Here is an 18,755-nt window from a genome sequence, read left to right on the forward strand (position 1 = left end):
AAAATAGGATGCTGAATTCTAATATATATTCTGAACTGTTCCATCACAAAATAAGCTTTTCAAAATGCTTTGTATATTTCCTCTTCTCTTTTTTTATAATAAAACACAGCTAGCACTACAACCTTAACTTTTTATAGATATCTTTTCTTATATTGTCTCTTGATCCATCAATTTTACTTTTCATACATGTGATATCCCTAGCAATGGAGAAAGATACTAAATAAGCATATGGTTTTACTGTTGACGTATTTACATGGCTGAAAGCAGCTTTTCTGCATCTGTGGATGCACATGCTCCTTCTGAAAGAAAACTTTTGCCCATCTGATCTATCATATCAGAAGCCTAAGACATCGGTTACAAAGAACCACCTCCAGTTTCTGCACTCAGTGCTGCTGATAACAATGCTAACATTGATCCAGTTTGAACAGCAATAGGAACTTCACAGTACTTTTCAATGCTTTCCAGGTTTCTAAGCCCTCGCTGTAATTATCTTACTGTTTAGCATCTGTAACTCTTCAGCTCTGGTGAGTTTTGATTTGATGGATCATGCCATTGTGAAATGTGGCAGCAGTGGATGAGCCACAGTCCGTTTTGTAGCCATGGAACACAGCTGACCTATAAAAATATCTCTGGTCATATGAACATATAGTAGAGAGTTTAAAACAATTATGTGATGCTTGATGAGAGGATGACAATGTCTTTTTGTGAGGCTAAATGACATATCTCTATTGAGATCAATATGACTCAGATGCACAAACACTCCAGTACTGCACTGCAGCTGTATCCATTCCCCTGGGTTTTGTGCAAAAAAATGCAGTGTGGACATTATACACATTATACACATCCGTCTCAAAACTATCCAGCCTCTTCTCCTTGCTGCCAGAGAGTTCATACAGCCATTATACATTAAAATATTAAATTACTGATAAATGTCTTAAGAAAAATTAATGGCATGATAAATGATACTTGAGCTGATTAATAATTACTACCCATCAATATCATAAGTCTGATAAAACACTAATTGTCCTTCTAATTGTTAGAACTTTCTTTTCATCATGAAATTACAATGAGATATTGTTTAAATGTACCTTAAAGCTCTCTTTTATAAGGAAGGAATCAATTGTCCCTGTTCCTTGAGTCCTTCCTGCCTGTGATACCTCTCTGCACTCCTAGCAGGCTGCAAGGAAAGCCTAGACTAGAAACAGCCAGCAGTGCACCAGAAGCATTTAGTTTTAGAAATCTGACATTCAGAAGGTTAAAGCAGCAGGTCTGGATTGAAGAAAGTAGGTGCTTTGCCAGAATTGCCTCTGGGAAAATTTTTTATGGCATAGACACCTAGAGCATTTACTTGTCTGCTGGAATAGAAAAATGGTGGTAGCCCAAGGGCTAAGGGAATTTTCTACTTATTCTTTCAATTGTTATTCAGGTTTCAATGTTACTGTATATCTTCCTAAAATGTTATATAGGTTTTGCAGTCCTGCTCTTAAATTTCAGTTGAATGCAGTAACAAGCTGTGCAGTGTCAACACAAAAGCTTAATAAGATTGTATTTATCTCTGTTTCTTTAGATCCCTATATGAAGCCTATTGCTGGTTAAAATTAGCATATTATCCTTACTGGATCCTACTGTTGCTGACAAAGGATTCTGGTCTAAAACTTGTGTGAAGATTCTTGCACAACAACCCCCTTGTATACAGTAGATTTTGCTATCTCAGATACCCTGATCCTCATTAAAAATCTCATAAAGACTTCAGTCAGCACATCCTTTCCAGGCTTTAGGATTACGGCTCATATTTCTGCAGAAAGACAAAAAGGAAAGAAGAAAGATGTTTAACAATGATATGTCCAGGTAATACTGTATTTTGATAAATCAGGATTTTTTCACTCTTTATGCTTTTTTCTTAAAGCTTAATTACATATCATGTGGAGTATTTACACAGTAAGGGCAGTGCTTAGCCATTCAAATGCTGAATCTGCTACTGTCATATAATTTATAAATATATAAAATCATGTATACTAGGGACTTTACAGGAGACAAAGCAAGACATTACCCTTGCTCAATGAATCTATAGCCTAAATTCTATGTGATCTACCAAGAACTAGTAACAAGCAGCAGAGACACAGATGAAACACAACAGTTGTTTAATAGCATATAAAATTTAAGCACATACTTGTACTGTGGCACATTCTTCTCTTTTATCTTTTGATAAAATACAAGAAAATAAAGATAAAATGCAGTAAATATGATCAACTACACAATACAGGATTTTCATAAAGTATAGCAGAGAAAGAGAGAATGCTACACAAAATACTGGCACATGGGGAAAAAACCCCACAGGGAACAAAAAACTTCCTTTCAAAACAAGAGCTCCAGCTAACATAACAGCCAAAGAATTGTTAGGCCTGGCTCATGTAAACACCTAAAAACTTATTCAGTCTCATTGACTTAGTATACTTTCTCTTCCATTTCAAAGAATATATGTAATTTCACATATCAAAAAGCAGTAATGCTGGTCCAAAAAGCAGTGAGATGTTTTCCATGCTGGGTTAATATCCTGGGATGCAGAGGAAGCCAGAAAGAACAACTCACACCAGTGGCAATGGTGTTATGCATACGCACTCAGTGCTGCTTTGCAGTTAGCACTTGGCTAAGTTTGTTGTATTAAAAATAACTCACTGATTGAAATGATTTCATTATTTTTAGGGTTCAGTTTAACACTTTAACATATAAAGCTTTGCAAAGTGATAACAAAATTCAGATCAGTTCCCTGCTGGGAGCAGGACCTGTTGACTTAAAAGTCAGCTAGTTTCCTGCAGGAATTGTTTACTTATAAAACGTTTTCTCAAAGGATATGTTAGAAACAGCAACACAGGCCTCCTTTGTTTGCAAACTTAACTAAAGTGTTACCCTGTTTCCACTAGGGGCTATCTTCTAAGTCCAAGTCCTTACACAAGATTCAGGTAAGCCTCACTGCTTCATCAGCAGATTCTTGGTTCTCACTATAAATCCCTCTGCTACCTATGCTTTTCCAACAACTACTCTGCGTGGAAAAGTGGATCTGGACATCTTTTGTGAGTGCAGAATATAAATGAGCCTTTGACCTCCAATGACCAGTAGCTGGTGTGTGGAATCTTTACCTCCTCCCGTGGAAAGCTTCCCTCTGGACATTTTAATTGGTCATCACAATGGTGCCTTGGGATGAGTTAAGTACCCGACTGTGGACTCAAGGCCTAGTCACCTGGCTTGGGAGCCAAAAATAATAAAATGTCACCAGTCATATCACTCCCCTATGTGCCTTTGGTATAGACATAGACATAACTTAGTCACATTTATCCATGGCCTTTCCATGCTCTATACCTATTTTTGAAATAACCATATTCCTACTGACTTCAGTTAAGATTTCCCCTCATGAGCAAGACATACCACCTCACAATAATGAGAAAAACCTGAAGGAGAAGCAGGATGCAGAATGCTAAGACATGAATTTGGAGATTATAAAGTTTGATTAATACACAGAAGCCACGTCTCACTCTTATGTTACAGACAGAATGTTTCCTGTACTGCTCTACCAGTGTATTTCCTTTCAACACAGTGAACTATTTCTGGGACATATTCTATGCCTAGTTTTACTGCTGATGTGGATATAGAAATATGTATAAAGTCTTCATGTGCCATAGCTCACTAGAAATTATCTGTCAGATCCAAATGTGGATAACTGTTGAATAAAAACAGATCATCAATTGATTTTTGCAAAGGCTGTGGAATGACAATTTGACAGTAATTTGGAGCACATCTTGAATGCACATAGCATGACTTCGAGACAGCAGCCTAGACAAAAAGGACACTGTCACCCAATGTCCTCTATCCCCTCCAATAAATACTAGTCTCTCTGCAGTTTTAAAATGCTACATGCCATTGGGCAGCCTCTGTGAATAATGATGGAGTTGGTTTTGTAATTTCTCTAGTTTGTTAAGGATCTATTCAAACGTAGCACATCCTATTTTCTGTCCGAGAGCTTGAGGACAGTCTATGCGAAGTGAAGAGAGATGTACCTCCAAACAGTGACAACTTCCATGCCCCTTAGGCACCAATCATAGGAATGAAGGGGATACTTTGGATCACCTGGAGGTATCCATGTCTCCCTGTGATTTATAGAATAAGCGCAGCAGACTATACCAAACACAGAACTTTGACATTGTTAACTTTAAGAGCAATCTGTTCCAGCCTCTGTGAGATGGCAGATGAGTGGACTGAGAGAAAACTTTTCATATCCATCCACTTTTTGCACTGAAACAGAATTAATCCTCCATACATTATTAAAATAAACAAAGGACAGGAATGATTTGGCCAAACACAGACCTCTGTACAGATGTCTCTTGCTTGCTTTCTCTTTATAGCCAACAATAGAATGAAATAGAAACCTGATTGAATGCTAATATAGAAGGAGTTAGATAATTGGTTAAATTAATCAATTAAATGGGTTAGATAAATTGTACTTTCCAAATATTCCCTCTTTCTTAATTTAATTTGAAAAGGGAGGATAGCATGAGAGGTACAAAACCTAAAATGAAAACAATTATATAAAACAAATTTCAAAAATTCATTTTCATGCCTAACTTATTTTCGGACTCGCCAAACTTATTCATAGGCTTGTTTCCAATTGTATTTTTTATTAAAAATTCAAACTTTGAGTTGGACACTTCCTGGGAAGGTGGTTATTGAAAGCACCTTTACAAATACTCTTGTAGCTTGCATCTGACTGTAGGATTGAGGTGAAGATAAATGATGCCAAAAGGCACTCCACATTGCTGTCACTGAAACCTGAAGAGTCTAGCTTCTTCTTCCATGGAAGCAGTGCTTTAAAATTTAGGGCTTCAACTGTTATTTTAAAATAGTACAGTGGTGTCTGAGGCACATAAAACGTCTGTGTATATATGTGCATTTCTGTATGTGTGCACACAGGTGCATGCAGGTGTATGAATCACCTATAAACTGGTCATCCTGGCATGCCTCTTGTGGAAATCAGGGTTGTGCAGTGGCTTGTCTGCCAGTGCAGTTAGCAGCCAAGATGTATTTTATACTAAACTTATAGATTTCTATATTTGAAATGTATTATAAATGCATAGAATTTATATTAAAGCATTATACAAAAAGCACCTTACATAGCAATTATTTGCATATTTTATGTATTTTTAGAATATATTTGACCACCTAGTACATGCCAGCAACTCTATTTTCTAGTGTAACTGAATGATCCCAGGTACCATCTAATATGGAACCTTGCCGGAGACCTGAGGAGAACAGATGGAGTAACTGCAATTTTGGTGATCATTGCAGAAGCTCAGACTGGAAGGGCTGGTTGGGAGAGAAAGTGTTCATGATTGGACACGTGTACCAAATTAAATTACATGACACTTCCCTGGCAATATGCCAGGTAGCAAACCAAGAGGCACCACAGTGTGCTGGAGTAAGGACTCATTAAGATCATTTAAAACAGAGCTGCCTTTACAACATGCTAGGAACTCAAACATGACATTGAAAGCATAACCCGGCTATCCTGGGGCTAGGGCAAGGCACACTGCCTGGTAAAAAGCTCTGTGAGAAACCAAGCCAGGGCTCATCAGGAGTGGGGTGGGCTCACAGCACCTACCTCACCACGGCCTTCATGCCTGCAGAGGTAACAAGACACAAAGCACAGTGGGCCTGAGTCACAAACCACAGCACCACAATAATTTGACACCCTGGAGGGAAGGGATCCCCTCCAGAACACTTGACACTTATCCTCCAGACACACTTGAGAGGTGGGCCAGTGGGAATCTCATGGAGTTCAACAAAGCAAAGTGTGAGGTCCTGCACCTGGATTGTGGCAATCCCAGACACACCAACATGTTGGGCAGAGAAGTGACTGAGAGCCACCCTGCAGAGAAAGACTCGGGTGTGATGGCTGATATAAAACTCAACATGAGCCAGCAGTGTGCGCTCACAGCCCAGAAAACCAATGGAATCCTGGGCTGCATCAAAAACAGTGCAGCCAGCAGGGTTAGGGAGGTGATCCTCCCCATCTATTCTGCTCTCCTGAGATCCCTCCTGGAGCACTATGTACAATTATGGTGTTCCCAGACTAAGGAGGACATGAAAGTTTTGAAGCAAGTCCAGACTAGAGCATCTCCCCTAGGAATGATGAGAAAGTTGGGGTGTTCAGCCTGGAGAAGGTTTCGTGGAGACTTCATGGCAACATTCCGGTATCTGAAGGGGGTGACAGGGCAGCTGGAGAGACTCTGCATCTGTCTTTGCTGTGATAGGACAAGGAGCAATGGGTACAAACAAAAAGAGGAGACATTTATGTTCTACATTAGGAAGAAATCCTGAACTGTGAGGACGATGAGACACTGGAACAGGTTGCCCAGAGAAGCTGTGGATGCCCCATCCCTGGCATTGCTCAAGGCCAGGCTGGACGGAGCTTTGAGCAACCTGGTCTAGTGCTAGGGGTCCCGACCCATGGCGGTGGGGTTGATGATCTTTAAGGGCCGTTCCCACCCTCATAATTCCTGGATTCCCCTACCCCATGACAAGCGCTCCTTGCCCGCGGGGCCCGCGCGGGCCCGCCCCACGCCGGGGCTCGGGCAGGCGCAGCCGGCGGCCCCGCCCCCGCCGCGCCGCTTCCCCCGGTTCCCGCCCCCACCGCCCTCCGTGCGCGCTGCTTCCGGTGGCGCCCGGCGCGGCGGCGGCTCCGGCGGCCCGGGCGACTCCGCCCTCCGGACGGGGTAGGGTGGCGGCGGCGGCGACGGCGGCGATGGCGCCGGGCGGGAGCGGTGGGGCCGAAGCGCTGGGCCCTGCAGCAGCCCCGGTGCGGGACTGGCCCTGCGCGGCGGGTGCGGGCGGCCGCGGGTGTGCGCTCCCCGTCCGCCCGCCCGCCCCGGGGAGGCTGGCGGGGCCGAGCCTGGCCGGGCCGGTGTGCTGTCGGGAGGGAACGCGGAAAGCAGCGGCGGCACCGGGCAGTCCCGCCCGCATCTGCCCGCCGCTGTCTCTGGGCCTCGGCGGGAGCTGCCCCCCTGGGGAAGGGAGCTGCCCGTGTCGGTAGCGAGCGCGGGCCCCAAGGAGTGGGAAGGGGTAGGGATGGGATGGAGCAGGGAGGAGGGGAGCAACAGTGCTGGGACCAGACAAAGCGGGCAGGGATGGGCACGGGTTGTGCTCCTCTCCCCTGCGGGTCCGCCGCCGCAGCTCGGTCCCTGCGGTGTTACACACTTACACGGCTTCACCCAGTTGCCCGATCACACCACGACAGAAAGCAGGATAGGAGCTGAACTAGCAATACTATTTTATTTTAATTTTTAGGTGTGTACTTTGGGGTGCTTCTCTTCTTGTGGATTGTTATTTGCTGCTGTCAGTCCGTCGGTGCAGGCTGACAAATGGACATCAATTGGATGTGAATGGACATGATTAGGACGAGAGAGCACAGTCTTAAGGTGTACCAAGGGAGATTTAGGTTGGCCACGAGGAAGAATTTCTTCACGGAAGGGGTGACTAGACACTGGAATGGGCTGCCCAGGGAGGTGATGGAGTCACTGTCCTTGGAGGTGTTTAAGGAAACATGGCACTTAATGCCATGGTGTGGATGACATGGTGGTTTTAGGTCATAGGTTGAACTTGATGATCTCAGAGACCTTTCCCAACCCAATTGATTCAGTAATTCTGTGGCAGTGGGAGATAACAACTACATGGCCTAATAGCTGTACTCCGTGCAGTGAGGAAGCACCTGACCAGCAAGTAAATGCTGTACAGAGTATGCCTGCATGGAGAGGCGATATGATATCTCAAGAGAAAAGTGAAAATACAAACGCACACAAATTCCCTTTTAAAAGTAGTGTAGGGAATTTTTAATTTTTTTTTTTTTTATTTTTATGCAGAGGAGAGTTTCACCACAGTTGGAAGGGTAGTTGGTCAGAATGAAGTGGTATAATGCTGGTAACTTCAAGCTGTTAATAGAAAGTTCTACCTGATGATTTACTCATGTTGAGAAACTATTTCTGTTATCTGGGAAAGCCACCTCCATAAGACAGGGTGGCCTCTTTGAATGTATAATAGGTGCCGAAGAAACTTTTGTCTCCATTGTATCTCAATGCTAAACCACAGAATTAGTCTGGTCCTAGCAGGAATGCAGTCAATGAAGTAATTTGAAATCTTGGATTTTGCACGTTTTGGTGCTCGTGACAACACAAGATTTTAGATAGATAAAATTGCCATATATTCCAATGTTTTTTTAAACAGTAAAATGATAGGCTATATATGTGTAAAATGGCTCCTTTTTTGTGCCAGAATATATTATGGGAAGAAACACAGCAAATGGGCCCTGAGTTTGAAGTATACTGTAAGAGCTTATTAATTTTTAATTAATAATGGTTTCTACTTTCAACAAGTTGAGTGTAGATGTTGGTATAATCTAGGTAATTAACAGCAAGAGATGCTAACCTCTGGTAAAAGTATTCTGGTTTAGACTGTAATGTAAGGATCCAGTATTCCCTCTGTGCGTTAGTGTACAAAGATAATTAAGAGATTTCCCATCTACTGTCTTTTATCGAAGGCACACATATTAAATTGCATTAATCTTTGTTTAGTGATCATACAATCTATTGTTTTTGCCATTTATACATTCTTTGTGATTTGTCAATGTTGCTGTTTGGTTTATAGTCAAATGAAAGAAAACCGCTCACTTGCTCCCAAATGTGAGATTAGCAGAGCTGGTGTAAACAGGAATTATTACTTCACTGGCTTTAAAAATCCAACTTGGTGTATGCATGACTTGCATGTACAACATTTGCTTCTCTTGAAATAGTATGAACTCTTGCCTATCATGTCGTTTTCCAGGGATGGCTCAGGGATGAGGGATGAAATGTGCCATATATTTTTTTTTTCCCCCTAAATCTAGTATCTGTTACTTGCTATGTTTTCACACACATCCTTCATTTCACAGCCCCTTGAAATCTCAAGTATTTTTCTGTGTACTTCCCACCTTTTCTCAGCAGTCTGGTTGGTGAATAACTCTGTCCTCTTTCTGCTTGTATGGGATAAAATGGTGGTTATTGAGGAATTGCATTTGCCAAACACCAAAATGAATAGGTAGAATTATAGAATATCCTGAGTTGGAAGGGACCCATCAGGATCATTGAGTCCAGCTTCTGGCCCTGTACAGGACACTCCCAACAGTCATACCATGTGCCTGAGAGCATTGTCCAAATGCTTCTTGAACTCAGACAGGATTGGTGCTGTCACCACTTCTCTGGACACTCTGCTCCAGTGCCCAACCATCCTCTGGGTGAAAAACATTTTCCTCATACCCAGCCTAAACCTGCCCTGACTCAGCTTCATACTGTTTTTTCAAGTAATCATTAATTGAATAGGTTGCTTCAAAGCTGGAAAATAGATTTGTATACAAAAACTCCCTGTAAAAAGAGGCAAAATAGACTGAGATCTAGTGCTTTTGAATGCTTTAACTTAATTAGTGCCTTTTCCCATTAAATCTGTACAGAAGCTGTAAGACATTTTACTTCATCAAGGTTTGCTGTCCTTGGAAGAAGGAAATAGTGAATGACAGTCTTTCTGTATGTATAGCATGAAGAGAAGAAGGGTTATGCAGATTAGAAAAAAGGAGTTTGCCCGTATAATGGAAGTAGTTACCAATTAAATAATAGTCTGGATAGGAGATACTGTAAATAATGTGATGGACTCTAATGTATTTTGAAAGAAAATATCTCTTAAAAAAAAGTTTTATTTCAGGTCTAGTCCAGAGTGGTTCTCTCGAGTCCTGTCTGTCTTGTAAAAGTAGAGATAATATTTTGGTAGCCCTTTGAGCTGGTCTGACTTGGGACCTGTGCAGTCTTGCTGCCCCCTAAAGCAGGCACTGACCCAAGATGGTTTGGGGGGAAGAACAGACTGAAAACTACAGGTGCTTGCAAGAGTGTTTCATGTGTGGCTGGGCAAGCCTCAGGATTCATCTGGCTCCCCAGCAGTGCCAGTGTAAAGGTGTCTGTGAAGCAGAGAGGGATGGGCTGCATGGTGCACAAGATGGAAGGTTTCTTATAAGTGTGTCTTTTTATCCTCCTTGGGAGGAGGATAAAAGATTAGGCTTTAGTTTGGCATAATTATACCTGTACAAAAAAAAAAAAAATAATATGCAACGGGCCAAATACTCAGCCAGAGATCAGAAGGCATAGTTGTATGGGCCTGGGTGAATCTCTTTAAAATCTTCAAGCAATTTGAGGGAGGGGGGAGCTTTCGACATAAACTTTGCATGTACACGAGCTCCAGAACTGTTATCTTGATGCTTTGCATAGACCTGAGTCTGCATTTTATCTTTTTTTTTGCCAAGTTGAATCCTTTTAATTAGAAATCAGCTTGACTTCTGGTAGTTCCTGAAAAAATCTCTTTGTGTCATCTGCCCCGACTGATCTGTATTTAATGTAATTCTTTCACTAGCTTATTATCCTTTAACCTCTGAAGCAATTTTTCATTCGTCTTTTAACTCCACACAATTCTTAATGCTTCTTTTGAAATGCCAGAAGAATAATTCCTATTTGTATTGTAGTCCTAACGGTTATTTAATCCTTCTTTTATAATAGTATTGTCTTACATGTTATAAACTATTATATCTGATATTGTTTTTAACTCTTTAAAGCTAATTTGCCCCCACTTCTATTGCTTAGACTAAAAAGTTTTCATTAAAGCTTTCTGTTCCTACTTACTTACTTTTGACCTTGTTGACCAATGCCAGCCAAAATTGGCAAAGTTGTGTCAGTGTCAAGGATTCCAAATTTTTACAGGTTTTATGAAATCATCAGATTGCTAGGGGGAGAATGACCCGAATTAACATTACCGCTAATGGAACATCTGCAGCATGATTTCAGGTTATTTCCTCTGTTAGACCTGGCTTAAACTGGCCAGCTAGCTGCCATACAGCCCTGAACAGCTGGATGGTTTTGCTGCTCTTGGGCAAGCTTAGATAAGGAGCACAGCCTGGTTTTACAGCAGCGCCACAAGAGCTGCAGGCTGTGACCAAAGCCTGGAGTTTGCAGTGCAGATGTGAAGTTGTGTGGGTTGCATATGTGAGATAAGTGATTCCCACCTGATCTTGAAGTACCACAGCTGAATTATTCTTAAAATTGAGATCTGTAAAGCCATAATTTCCATGGAGCAGCCTTTAAACCATGTTAATCAGTAAAATTTTGAGTTTGAAGGTGGTGTATATGCTGATCTAGCCATGATTCCAGGGCTTGATAGCAGAACGTTTGTTGAAGTTTAATGTATGTTGGCATGTTCTTTAAATAGATCCTTCTTTTTAAGAGGGGAAAAGTCCAGAAGGAGAATGTATTTGTAATCTTTACTTATATCTTACATCAAAGTATCTCTGCTTTGAAAAAATAACAAATTTCAGTTTAGAGTTGTTTGGATTTTTTTTTTTTTTTCTCTTAAGGGGGAGGGGTTCAGGGATTTTTTTCCCAGTGTCTGACTCGGGTTGTTTGTGGAAAATGTGATATTATTATTGGTTGTTGGCGTTCCAGGGGAGCTTGAAGTAAATCCGACATATTGTCTTAATGCATTCCCTTTACTGACTATCAGGAGTAATTCATGTTGTTGACAGCTACGCCAACATGTGAAACTAAACAAAAAGCCAATAATAGGAGAGGCAAGAAAGTGAGAATCGAGTGCTTCATTAGTAAATTTTCTTTCTGTCATGAGCAAAATGGGCAAATAGTGCAGCCTGGCCTTATCTGTTGCCACAAGTGCCTTCTTGCTGGAAACGTTCACGCGAAAGAGAACTGTTTGTACATCTCTGTGTGTTTGTGAGTATGGGAACAAGCAACTGACCCAAAAAACACACTGTGGATCAATGTAGAGACTTTAAAAAGTTTCCATTTGTTTCATTATTTACCCTACTTTAAGCTTATGCTTCCAAAAACGCTGTAGTAGGGTCTCACTTGTACCCACTATAAACATTAAATACGTGGTTTGTCTGCCTGGTGGTGTGCAGCATTGTGGTAGTTATTCCTTGAGGTGCTTCTGCAATAGAAGGGTTACATCTGTTGGTTCAGAGATTACCACAGTGTGTATCCTGTGGTAATCTAAGCGGCAGCTCCAGCAGGGGCTGTTGAAGAAACATTTATTCTATTTTGAGACATGCTTAGTCATCCCTCTTTTGGCCTCCAACAGGTTACAGGCATTACTCCTTATTCTCTCTTAGTAAAGCTGATGGACAATTTAATGAGCAGGCCAGTTTGTGAGGAACAGTTTGTGGTGCTGGAGGATGTGAATTCATAGCCCGAGTGTGTTGTGTAGTGCCAGCAGAAATTGGAGAATACACTGCACATTTCGTTGTGCGTTGGTAAAACTCACAGTTTACATCACGCAGGTATGGAGCAGCTGCTCAATGTGGGACAAGCATATGTAAGAGGATCTTTATTAGTAGGGAATATGATACAGCCCTCCTGTGTCCTGTAGAGAACATTCAGCTATAAATGTTTCTTCACAGTTGTAAACAGAAAACTTTAATAAAGTAACTTACCTTTAATTTAGCTTTTTCTAATTGTTAAACCTGCTTATTTGATTGTTTTACTTGTGTTGGTATAGGCTGTGTAAAACACATTGGTATCCTTAATTAATAGTATATTTTGTGTTGGGTTTTTTAAGTATGCAGATCTAGTACATTTTGTGTTTAACTGAATTGTTACTTTAATGAAATTAAATTTAATTCTCTTATCAGAATTAAAATGCTTTCTATGGGGACTTCTGCCCCTGATGCCAGGACTCTTTTGAAGACCTCGTCTGTTGCATGGTTTAAAGGAAGATGATGTTGTTAGTGAATTCTGAGCATCCTTCAGGAGGCTGGTGACCCTTCTGTCACTGGTGTGTGCTGTCATGGACAACTTCAAACGGTAACAGTGGTATTTTTGTGACTGTTTCAGATTAGCACTCTGATAGAGGAAGCAGTGGGTTAAGTTTAGGTTAACAGCCTAAAAGCTCATTCTTTTCACTCTGAAAACCATTTACACTGGTTTTTTAAAGGAAAACCATTCACAATGGTTTTAAGCAACTGTGTCTTCACAGTGGGAAGGTTTATCTTCAGGTATGCTTTCACAGTTGTTTACAGCGTGGGCCAAATTTCATATCATACTTGAATTAATTTCCCTGAGCCAGTGCAATTTTTTTTTTCTTGTAATAAATCCCTAAAGATAATGTTTGTTTTGACCATTAGTTTTTTGTTGCTTGAGGGCTGATTTTAGCTAGTGTTTCTTCATAGTCTTCTCTTTTCGTAAACAAAAAATAAATGGGAAGTAAGGTAAAAAGTAAACGGGAAGCTGCACTTAGTAGCTTCCAACTGAACAATTGTCTTACAATAAAATACAATAATTTATTAATATTTTAGTAGTAGTACTTTGTTTAACATGATATTCAAAACAGCACAAATTGCTTTCTAAGGATGCTGTGTCTGCTCACTGTGTTTATTCATTCTGTTTTATCAGCTCTTTTTCAAAACACCACAAGCAGTTAATGCAACTTATAAAGGACTCCTGACTTCTTGCACCTTCCTAAGCCCTATCTAAATGTCACCAGTGTTTCCCATGTTAACAGTTCTGAGCATGTTTTACTACATGTGCCTTCGGCGCCGAGCTAGGACAGCGACAAGAGGAGAAATGAACAGTCGGAGGGCTATTGAATCTAACACCCGGGCCTTACCTATCAATGTTGAAATAGTTCAGTATGCCAAAGAAGTGCTGGATTTCAGCTCTCACTATGGCAGTGAGAACAGCATGTCGTATACCATGTGGAATTTAGCGGGTATTCCCAACGTGTACCCTAGTTCTGGTGACTTCACCCAGACTGCTGTCTTTCGAACTTACGGGACCTGGTGGGATCATTGCCCGAGTGCTCGGCTGCCTTTCAAGAGGACACCATCCACCTTCTGTAGCCAAGACTATGTGGAACTTGCTTTTGAAGAGCCAGTTTATCCCACTGCAGTGCACATTCTGGAAACCTATCACCCTGGAGCAGTAGTCAGGATTTTGGCATGCTCTGCAAATCCTTACTCACAAAATCCACCGGCTGAAGTAAGGTAATTTTTTTCTTCTTTATGATTTTCTGAAAGATGTTAAATGCTACAAATAGGGCTGTTTAGTGAACTTTGCTTCCTATTATTTATCAGTTTTCTATCTGACCCACTAAAATTTTCTTTATTTCTTCATGTTTTTAAAACTGTGGTGACTTGTTTTGATAGCAGTTTCAGAGACGTAGATGTTTTGTAGGAATTAATGCATCTCCTAATATCAAATTTAATTTGTGTGATGATAGTTTTGGTGTTGGAATTTTTATGGGCAATAATTACTATGTCTGTATAAAACACTAGTTTTAAGATGGCAGGTCTGAGCTCTTCCTCCAGTAGAAAGAGGAAATTGTGTAAAAGAGGTTGAGGATTTGTGGCTGCTGTATCATCCTGCTTCAAGTAGCCATGGACTTTTTCTTCTCTGCATGCTTTAGGTTGCATGTATGGTACAATCAAGCACTGTAACTATTCATATGGAAATGAAGCTGAAACCAGAAGTACGGAGCAGTCAAATAAAAGGTGATGCCATTTGTCTGATCTTTATTTTTGATCGGTCAAAGGGCGTGAGCTGAATTTGTTTTTACACTCACTTCAGCTAAAAGAAGCAGATTTGATCCTGTTGATTTTCCTTATATTAGGAAGTCTTGATGAAATTCTACTTGCAGGATCAGGGAATGGGGAATGGTAAGATAGTAAAGAAAAACACTGCGAGGTGAGAAGCTCTTAGTGAGGAGGTGAGATAATAGGAATAGAAGAAGAAAGTGAACGGGTCAAAGCATGTAGTTGTGAAAAAAAACTTTGGGAAAAGCCATCAGTATATGCAACTGAATTCTATATCAAAAAGAAATGAAATTATACCAAAGACATAAACGAAGGGAGAGCTGATAGAAGAAATACTTAACAAAATGTGTCCTGTAAAGATTAGTATGCCAACGAATACTATATTGCTATGATATACACACTTTGGTGGTATAAGCAGTGATTGTGTGGATGTTGGGTGACTTTTTACTGACTTGCCTTTTACAGATGCCACTAAAAGTTATATTTTTAGGTCTAACTTACTGTCCCTTGCTTCTTTATACTAGGCTATTGATGTTCATTCAAAAATCCTTGGAAAATCAGCTGTCATGGTTTATATTAAAAATTCCTAGTTGATATATTTCGTATGATTTTGTCATCTAATGTGGTTAAATGCAGTTGCTTTTTTTACAGGTCTAATGAGAGTATGTTGTGTAGTTCTGAAGTAAACAACTGAATTCAAGGAATGTCTGAATTCAAGTGATAGGTCAAAATAATAATAATAGGCCAACTAACTTTAGAAGTATGAGTGCTTTTGGCACTGTAATACAGAACTTATTTACAGAATGGTATGTGGTGAAGGTAGCTTTAAGACTTTCAAATTCAGAACCTAATCTAAAAGGACTACTGGGCAATTACTCTGAACTTTCATTTTACTTCTTTATTTTATGATGTAGATTTTATTTCTTTATGGTGGAGCACAGAATGGAGGAAAGCTCAAAAATAGTTAACTGAAGGACCTGTTTAATTAGGTACCCCCCCCCAAAAAAAAAAGAAAATTATACAGAGAGCTAAAAGGAGATGAAAGTGAAAATACTAATGTAAAACTTTGGGATATGTGCTTTATAACTTCTCTTGAGGTGTGGTCGGAGTGAGAGCTCAGATGCCTTTCTTTATAATAAAAGATGATGTTTCTGTAGGATCTTGCTTTTTAATTTGTGGGCAAGAATACCCCCTGTCCTGCCTGCATAGGTTAACATTTATGGTTGGAAAAACGTTGTCTCAGGCATCCTTGGAAGGAGCTGTCTGTGCTGCCTCTTCAATACTTGTTAGTCTTGATGCTAGAGGAGTGTTAGGGAGACCTTTTTTTTTCTGTTTGCTTACCTTTCCTCAGCAGGACTTGTCTATTTGGATCTGCACATTTGGTTTGTCTCTTTACTTCTAAAGGAGGCAAATGTCTTATGTATGGTGTCTTGAAGGAAAGATGAAGGAACCCTTTCTCCACATGAGGGACACAATATTTCTTCTCTGTTCATTTGCTCACCTTCATGAGGAGAATCTGAAGAGTTGCAAGAGCACAGTCTCTTTTCTGTTTCTGTTCTTGGTCTCTTGCTTTTACTTCCAAAAATTCTCTGAGATATCAGCTAAGAATTCTTTTTTTGAAGATGGAATGCTGCTGTAATCTCAGGTGATTCCTTGTTTAACTGATGTTTTGATCTTGAAGCTCTGCTATACTATTTTCTTCTGTTAAAAAAGGCCATGACCTACTTACTCAAAAGGCACTTAGAACCTTGTTTTCCTCTTCTGACGATTTTGATGCTTGGTTTATTATCAATTAAACTTTTCAGTGCTGCTTTGTTTTATCAGCTGATGCTGTATTTGTTTCTACCAATGTAGAAAGGGCAGGTCATTAGGAAAGTTCTTATTCAGCAGTTCCTGCTTTTGATATACAAAGAAGGCCAAACTATTGGTGAAGTCAAAACTGCTGAGAGGAAAAAGTCTGTTCAGACTTGCTTAAATGTTATGTTTAGTGGATTATGCTGCTCCAACCACGTAATATTTTTTCTTTTTGGTTAGTATTTAAAACATCAACTCATCCAAAACTTTGCTGTGTACAAAAACTTCTAGGCTACATGAGTCTTTGTGAGGAGCTAGTGTATCACAGTTCTTGCTCCAGAGAATTTTACATATTTTTGTTCAAAAATGGCTGACATCCACATACTTGGTCAATGTATTACTCACCTTATGCTTCAATGGCATGAAAGAGCAACTCATGCAGGTGCTCAGAAAATGGTCTTTGGTCATGTTCCTTCGTTGGTGGTGCACTGAGTACTGCTGTTGCAGCTTGATGCAGCAGTGTGATGCTGTTTCAGGTGAGCTTTATTCACTGTCTTTAGAGGTGGGGTCAGATCTTCATGGAATGGGAATAAGCATTTACTTCTCCGAGGGTATGTAATTGTTTCTAGATAATCCTGGCCAGAACAGGACAGTTAGTTTGAAGTTTTTTTCATTATGGTTTAACCGGCATCCAGCAACTGGAGGATTCTCTGTCTTCTCATATCTTTTGCTGCTTTAAACACAGAAGGCATAACATCACTTCTGTCCTAATAAAACAAGTTTTAAAAATAATAAATGTCAGAGAAACTGCCGTTCTAAGACATGGAAACCTTTTGTGCTTTTCATTTGTGCCTCTCATACCTTGACTGGTGAGAAGTGTAGGGAGTTAGTATAGTAAATTATACTAACATTCCAAGTACAGGTTTGCTGTGTGAATTACCCGGGTGCAGAAAACCCAAGAAAAAATTAATGGTCTGAGATTAGGGAAAAGTTGTAATATAAAGTCTCAGTTTTTATGTGGTGAAGAATTCAATCCCTATTTTTGATTGTGTTGTGCTATGATTATTATACTAATGTGGCTGTGGGACTTTGTACTAGTGCACATTCCATGTTTGTAGGGTTTGGTGACAATGCTGAGTTGTCACCAAGCTTCAGCAGTGAAAGAAGCAGAGATCTATACATGTGTGGTGGGGACAAATGCAGCTTGACTTGAACCCAAGCAAGACGGTTTTCTTAGTTTTTCATGGTGTATTAGATTGATGGGTAAGCTATAGCTAGCTTCTGTGATGAGAAAAATGAGGTTTTTTTTCTTCTTTTTTTATCCAGAAGGCTTACTCATGATGATTTCCTAATGGCTTCTTCAGTGTCAACCCTTTTGATACATTTTGATATTCTTAATTGTTGTTAGTCTTTGTTTAAATAGGAGTTAGCAAGTCAAAAATAATTTTTTCATACGTTTTTCAACTTTTCCCTTTTATAAAAATAACTTTGGTTTTTAAGTTTGGAATATGAAACAAAAATTTGATCCCTATTCTCCTGTTGTGGTCTTTTAAAATTTAATTTGACTGTTTTTATATCATATTTGTTATAGTGATACTGTATATTCATGGGCTTTTATAAAAGCTCATAATCAGAGATTCCTAGCTAGTCTGGAATCTGTGGCTGTACTTGGGGTGATATTTCATAGCATACAGCCTTCCTGCTATGCAGTGATTGCTTCTTCAGCAGAGATTATTTTGTGATAATTTTTTTCTTATTTTTCTGCAGATAAGGTGTGACACTTAAAAGGTTTTTTCTCAAGGATGAGATACCATGATCATTTGTCTGGGACCACTTCCATTCTGCCTTGTGTATTCCTGTTGTTTATTTCTACTTAATTTGTTTAATTTCATGTTGTTTCGAATTTTACTAGAAAATTGAGAATGGCTCAGTGTTCAGTAAACTGTGTTTACTGTATGCAAAGTTTCTTTCTGTTTCTGAAAGTCTTGAAGCCTATAGAGGCAGAAGCTGCTTCAAGCCAGAGGAGCAGGCTAATGAAGATGGACAAAATTAAAGGCTCCCTCTCCTTCCAACGGGAAAGTTACTGTATTTAAGCAGCCTGAACAGGGATCAAAATGTTTGTTTGAACCTCTTTCCCCCCTTTTAAAAAAAGGGAGTGAAACCAGAAAGGCAGTGTACTGAATGTAAAATATCATGAGTTCTTGTAGAGAGTGGCATTCAGATGGTTCTTTCACTCTACCTTTTATTCCATGGGAATCTCAGATGAAAACACCCTAAACATTGCTGATACCATCAACACATTAGAGTG

At 40.0% G+C, this 18,755-nt stretch overlaps 1 protein-coding gene across 3 annotated transcripts in view; it reads left to right on the top strand.

Annotated features, from left to right (window-relative positions):
* Positions 1–6,690: 6,690 nt before the first annotated feature.
* FBXL4 (F-box and leucine rich repeat protein 4) overlaps positions 6,691–18,755 on the top strand; it is a 62,362-nt gene continuing 50,297 nt past the window's right edge. The window contains exons 1-3 of one of the 3 annotated variants that reach the window (XM_014883637.2): positions 6,691–6,764; positions 12,755–12,926; positions 13,515–14,104. In XM_014883637.2, coding sequence (XP_014739123.1) covers positions 13,596–14,104 — 509 coding nt within the window. In that variant the 5' untranslated portion in view covers positions 6,691–6,764; positions 12,755–12,926; positions 13,515–13,595. Of the gene's footprint in view, positions 6,848–7,204; positions 12,927–13,514; positions 14,105–18,755 lie in introns of those variants that run through there. The other 2 variants (XM_088161985.1, XM_088161984.1) reach the window with 2 other exon arrangements.

This window comes from Sturnus vulgaris, chromosome 3 (assembly GCF_052056855.1).
Source record: "Sturnus vulgaris isolate bStuVul1 chromosome 3, bStuVul1.hap1, whole genome shotgun sequence".
NCBI lineage: Eukaryota > Metazoa > Chordata > Aves > Passeriformes > Sturnidae > Sturnus > Sturnus vulgaris.